Source organism: Crocuta crocuta, unplaced genomic scaffold (assembly GCF_008692635.1).
Source record: "Crocuta crocuta isolate KB4526 unplaced genomic scaffold, BGI_CrCroc_1.0 scaffold219, whole genome shotgun sequence".
NCBI lineage: Eukaryota > Metazoa > Chordata > Mammalia > Carnivora > Hyaenidae > Crocuta > Crocuta crocuta.
In genome coordinates, this window is record NW_027551572.1 from 9718077 (window position 1) to 9724422 (window position 6346).

The 6346-nt window shown below is 45.0% G+C and overlaps 1 protein-coding gene across 1 annotated transcript in view; it reads left to right on the forward strand.

Moving 5' to 3' along the window:
* The window catches only part of HOXD1 (homeobox D1), a 7407-nt gene extending 6111 nt beyond the window's left edge, over nt 1-1296 (forward strand). Inside the window, exons 3-4 of the mRNA XM_077751188.1 lie at nt 254-598; nt 962-1296. Coding sequence (XP_077607314.1) covers nt 254-598; nt 962-1296 — 680 coding nt within the window. The remainder of the gene's footprint in view (nt 1-253; nt 599-961) is intronic.
* The last annotated feature ends 5050 nt before the right edge of the window (nt 1297-6346 follow it).

A 6346-nucleotide genomic window follows, 5' to 3' on the forward strand; every position in this document is an offset into this window, starting at 1 on the left:
CCTGCAGGGACCCCGGCCGTGCGGGGCCGGCGCCCATTGGCCGGCCAGCGCCACGTGGCCACCCCCGCCGCTATATTAGGCCACTATTTACCTCCGGCCCTCTCGCCATGGCTCGGCGAAGGCAGCTCGGGTAGAGAGGAAAGGCGGAGAGGCGCAGCCCGCGGCGGTCCTGCCTGGCCCCGCGCTCGGGCCCCCGCTCTGGCGGGTGGGCCGGAATTATGAGCTCCTACCTGGAGTACGTGTCGTGCGCCAGCGGCGGGGGCGGCGGCGACGTGCTCAGCTTCGCGCCCAAGTTCTGCCNGCGCGCTCGGGCGGCCGGCCGACGACGGCGGGGCGCACGTCCACTACGCCACCTCTGCCGTCTTCTCCGGCGGTGGCTCCTTTCTCCTCAGCGGGCAGGTGGATTACGCGGCCTTCGGCGACCCTGGCCCCTTGCCGGCGTGTCTGAAAGAGCCAGCCGACGGCCACCCTGGGACCTTCCAGACCGCGTCCCCGGCCCCTGGCTCCTACCCCAAGTCTGCGTCGCCGGCCTCCGGCCTCCCCGCCGCCTTCAATACCTTCGAGTGGATGAAAGTGAAGAGGAACGCCCCTAAGAAAAGTAAGTACTTGGGCCTTGGACGGACGCAGCTGGGGTTGGGAGCCGCCTCCGCAGAACTGTGCTGGGAGCGCGTTGCAGCTGCCCCTCTGGACGGCGATTTAGGATTTATGAAGGAAATGCGTTCCGAAGTATTAGAGGAGGCGCATTCCTTTGAGCGTGCCCCGAGTACACGCTCCGAAAATGTGCCAGGCATTGAGGATTTTCGGGAAGGAGCTCTCCGTGGAGGGTTTCACCTGGCACAACTTGTGTCCCCGGAGCCCAGGGGACCTGCGCTGTGATTTTGATTCTAACTAGCCCCGCTGCTCGCCCGCGTTCTGGGTCCGCGCCCTGTCACCTCACTGATGCCCTGTCTTTACGTTGCAGGCAAAGTCGCCGAGTGTGGAGCCGCTAGCCCCTCCAGCGCGATCCGCACGAATTTCAGCACCAAGCAACTGACAGAACTGGAGAAGGAGTTTCATTTCAATAAGTACTTAACTCGAGCCCGACGCATCGAGATAGCCAACTCCTTGCAGCTGAATGATACGCAAGTCAAAATCTGGTTCCAGAACCGCAGGATGAAACAGAAGAAAAGAGAACGAGAAGGGCTTCTGCCCTCTGCCACCCCTGTGGCTTCCCTCCAGCTCCCCCTCTCAGGAACCAGCACCACCAAGTCTGGCGAGAACCCAGGGAGCCCTTCTCAGGCCCAAGAGCCCTCATGAGGTTTAGGCTTGAGAATGAGAAGCCTTGGCCTGCAGAAGTCATAGGCTACCTCGCCCCTATCTAGACTCACTAGCTCAGTTTGGGATGGAGGCAGGCATGGGCAAAAATTAATAGGAGTTGCACTTGGGAAACGAAATATCTTAGTCGGCTTCTGAGTTCCAGGCTGTGGGTGTACAGATATCAATGTGAGGTCTCTTGAGCCACTCGTTTGTTTTATTTGTGTCTTATCAGGGAAAAGGTACCCGGCTGTTAGCCCAGCCCTGCTGCTATGTTGCCTAACTTAGTCATATGCAAGTCTTGGGTGCAGAGTGGTGGAGTTGCTGATCTCTGCCAACCTGCGCGATGTGCTCAGAAGAACGTCTACCCAAAGTTTTTCTGATTTTAATTTAAAGGACGGGCTACGTGTATTCAGCTTGAGATGACCAAAGCTAGTTAGGACCTCCTTGATGTAGCTAAGCTGCTTCAAAGATGATCTTCACATTTGCACTCCAGTTTTTTTCCCTTTAAAAAGCAGTTTCTACCTCTTCATGTGCCTGAGTGAAGATACAATCGCTGTTTAGTTAGTAGCTGAACAAATCCACAGGATGGGTGAAGATTCGAACCTGAACTACACCTTGACACCAATTACTCAGACTTTAATGTAAATATATACAGTATGTATATTTTTTAAAACGTTTGCTTGCAATGAACTTCTACATGGCATTGAATGTCAGAGCATGTAAAGAGTTTGAACTTTTTTTTGTAATAAAAATTACAGAATCTGCTACTCTCTGTTTTTCCTTACACTCCTTTCATTTCTATTATCTTTCTTAAGAGCTAATTGGGTTTCTTCAATTTGGAATTTCTTGACTCTGGGAATTTTTTGACTGATAACTTTAAAAAAGAACAATTTTTTAATAGGTTGTTTACACAAACAAGTAACAGACAATTATCTGAGCAGCTTAAGGGAGGAAAAAAATGCACTCTGCCAAATATTCGAGTGACTAAGGAGGTACCATAAAGTGCCTGAGTTTGATGGTGAATACGGAGACTGCACATTAACTCAAAGATGTCCACTGTGGGAATGTCATAAAGCCAAAAAGACACCGCAGAAAGGCCTCCTTATTCTTTTGTCTCTTGTTCTCCGGCGAGGAAAAGGCAACCTGAAGATTCTGTTAGTGGGTTAGCATTGTCTGAGAAAGGCAGCTGCATATCAAAAAGTTCCCAATGGCTGAATTCCCATTTCCAAAGTCAGGAATTACAAAGTAGGCTGGCAAAGGCTTTCCACTTCCTGTAACCCAGACTAAGCATCTGGCCTAATAAGAGAGCACAGAGGTGACTCTCTGTTTTTAAAAGTGAAATATTTTCAAAGGAATTCTTTGAAAGAAGTACAGGCACAAAATTTGAAAGTTGGCAAGAGGGTGGGTATGTGGTAAACTTATTTTCACCCCAAGCCCCTAGCTCCTAACCCTGCCAGCACTCCTGGTTGGCCAGGCTTGCATGCAACCTTACGGAAATAGTATGTGAAAAAATGCAACATTAATACACAAAGCCAAGTGGATACTCTGGACAGTTGTCAGGGCAAGTCCTCACTTTGTGAATAGCTAAGCTGTATCTATAGGTCAACCAAAAAGCATGAAGGCCCAAACAATCCAGATAAGAACTTCAGCTCTCCTTTTACCTAGACTTCTAATTTCTAGTGTAGTGCTTTATTTTTTTTAATGTTTTATTTATTTTTGAGAGAGAGAGAGAGAGAGAGCGAGCGAGCGCACGGGGGAGGGGCAGGGAGAGAAGAGGGACAGAGGATCTGAGGAGGGCTCCGAGCTGACAGCAGCAAGCCTGATGTGGGGCTCGAACTCACAAGATCATGACCTGAGCCAAAGGTGGACACTCACCCGACTGAGCCACCCAGGCGCCCCTAGTGTCGTGCTTTAATCCAATAATTTAGAAAGTCAAGCAGTTGTGGAGGATTATTATCCTTGTAAAACTGTGATGTGATTGTTTTAGGAGATTGAAATTACACTTAAATTTTTGTCCTTCACACCCACAGTGGAGTTGAAATAAAAATGAGCTCTAATAAACTCAGCTGATTAGGGGGAAAAGAGATCATTTAGAACGCAGGCCTGTCAATATCCTTCTTTTTTTTTTTTTCCTCACAGTTTCACCCTCTTATTTAAAGGTTTTATTTAAATCCCTGTTTGTTAACATACAGTATGATAGTAGTTTCAGATTGTCAATATTATTCTTGTGTTTCACCATCTGCCCTTCATTGACTTGATGCTAATCAGATCTTGACACAACAGCCCCATCTCACCCTTCCTCTCCCAGCTTTGTAGCTATTTGAAAGGACTAGTTACAGGAGTGTGATCTCCTGGCTCTAGCCACCTCAGGGCTTCCCCGAAGTGGTCTTTGACAAGACCATGTTTCCTTTTTGATAAGCATTAAAGGTATACCTAAACAACAACAACAATAAATACCAACACGCTTGGTCATTTCCTTAATCTACCGCCCGCCCGTTTTTCTCTGAGAAAATAAAGCTTTTCCTTTTGAAGCTACGGCTAGCACTTAACCCTGATGGATGTCTTCCTTGATGAAGGTGGCTGTTTTGACATATGTATTATGTTGTTCTATGAATCAGGCCAATATTAGCTATTTTTTGACCAACCCCAGGGATCTTTAAAAGCTTTCTTAATGCAGATCACTATATAGCTATATTCAGTATTAGGGTGAGTCCTGGCTGGAGATGGGATGAACTAGGTGACCTCTGGAGGTCCCTTCCAGCAATGAAAGTGCTACAGAAACAATTCAATGACTTCTGCATATTTTATTTTAAGCCTATCATTGAAAAAAAGTTCAGTCCTAAGGAAGTAAATGCAGTCCATAGGATTACAGTGATACTGTGTTTGTACAGGAAGAGTGAATTTTAAATTTTTTTTAGTGTTTCTTTACTTTTTATTTTTTCTTTTTTTAAAATTTAAAAAAATGTTTATTAATTTTTGAGAGACAGAGTGTGAGTGGGGAAGGGGCAGAGAGAGGGACACAGAACCTGAAGCAGGCTCCAGGCTCAGAGCTGTCCACACAGAGCCTGATGCAGGGCTCGAACTCACAGATTATGAGATCATGACCTAAGCTGAAGTTGGACACTCAACTGGACCGAGCCACCCAGGCGCCCCAATGTTTCTTTATTAAGAGAGAGAGAGAGAGAGAGAGAGAGAGAGAGCATGCCTGTGTGCACACACAAGTGGGGGAGGGGCAGAGAGAGGAAGACAGAATTGGAAGCAGGCTTCAGGCTCTGAGCTGTCAGCACAGAGCCCTACGCAGGGCCCGAACCCATGAACCTCGAGATCATGACTTGACCTAACCAACTGAGCCACCCACACATCCCTGGGAAAAGTGAATTTTAGACTTTGTTAAATATATCTTGTCAGTGGAGGTACCTAACCCATGTGAATTGTTTATAGAACATTTCCCCTTCCAATTATTCAGAGCCTTGCATTATTTTGAGTCAGATCGTTCGTGGAGTATGATGGTAGCTCTGCACGCTGTGAAACTGCTAGAACAATCCCATTTCTATTTTATAAAGATTCAAACTAAGTATGCTAATTTATCCATCAGCAGTCCTTTACAAGAATGAATACACAGTGGACCGTCCTGGCTGTTGTATAATGTACCGTTCAATGTTCTTTTGTCTTCACAGAATACCACGTATCTGTTTTTCTGGATTCAGGATAGTTGGGAATGAGGAAGAAGAAATAAAACATTAAATAATATTTAAATTTCCATTACTTGAGTACTAGCAAACAAAGGGCTTGCTCATGTAAAAACCTAAAGCAATGTCACCTAAATCCTCAAAATGAATTGTATGTGAGTCTTCTATCCCAGTCTCATACACGGTGAGGACTGAGACCAGACAAGGTTAGGTCCGATTATCATATCATCAGAAAAGAGGGGCAGACTCAGGAGAACTGCAGTAGCTCTGGAGTTCTTAATTATTTCTTACAGCCTAACAAATGCTCCATATTTGCTGAATATTGAATTTAAAAACCCCAGGACCTAATCAGGTTCAGAGAGATGTTTGGTCTGACCACAGACCTCTCAACAAGAAAAATGCCCATTGTTAAAACTTTATTTGTGGTTTTAAAGTGAAATCATACTGGGAATATCTCACAAATAATGATAAATCTCCATCTAAATAGAAATCAAGGTTTTCATGGTTTTGACCTCTAGAGCATATTTCCAGAGCATGAACATGCAACAAACATACAAAATAGTTCTATTTAACATCTCACTTGTAACTGCTTCTGAAGGTTCTAATTGTTATGCAGAAATAGAAATTAAATATTAACTTTAACTACATTCAATAGTGAACCAGGAGGAAAGAATTCCTAAATATTGGCATAAAAGGAAGGTCCATTGCTTAGACTGTAAAGACTTGAACATTATCTCTTCTACTTCTACTGGTCTTATTGATATAATTTAATAAACTCAAAGGGTGGCCAAAGACTGGTCATTTGAACTTGGAAATAGCTAACATAGCAGGTCACTGACACTTTTGTGGCATTTCTAGAGGGCGCTAGACTAAGTAGCATATTTCCTTCTTAGGGGTTTTGTTGAGCCGAAACTACAATTTGGGGGATGTCTTTAAGAAGAAAAAAAAATCACGAATACAAAATTGCTAGGGTATCTTCCAGGACCCGAAAGGGCCCAAGTTCATTAACTTCATTAAGCTTCATTAAGCTTAATTTTCTTTCTTTCTTTTAAGATTCTATTATTAAGTAATCTCTATACCCAACATGGGGCTTGAACTCACAACTGGAAGATCAAGAGTTGCATGCTCTACTTACTGAGCCACCTGGGCGCCCCAAGTTTCTCTGGGTTCATGGTAAATCCCTATCTGCCCCTTCCTGAAACTGTTGCTCATTCCCAGTATCCAGACATTGTTTGTAAGATGATAGCAATGATTGCTTCTCTCTAACATCTTGGAAACTGAATGTCTGTTTGCTCCTTTTTAGGTACATCAAGTAGTAGATAATGCAGACAAGAATAGATTGGGGCTTTGTTCTACAACTG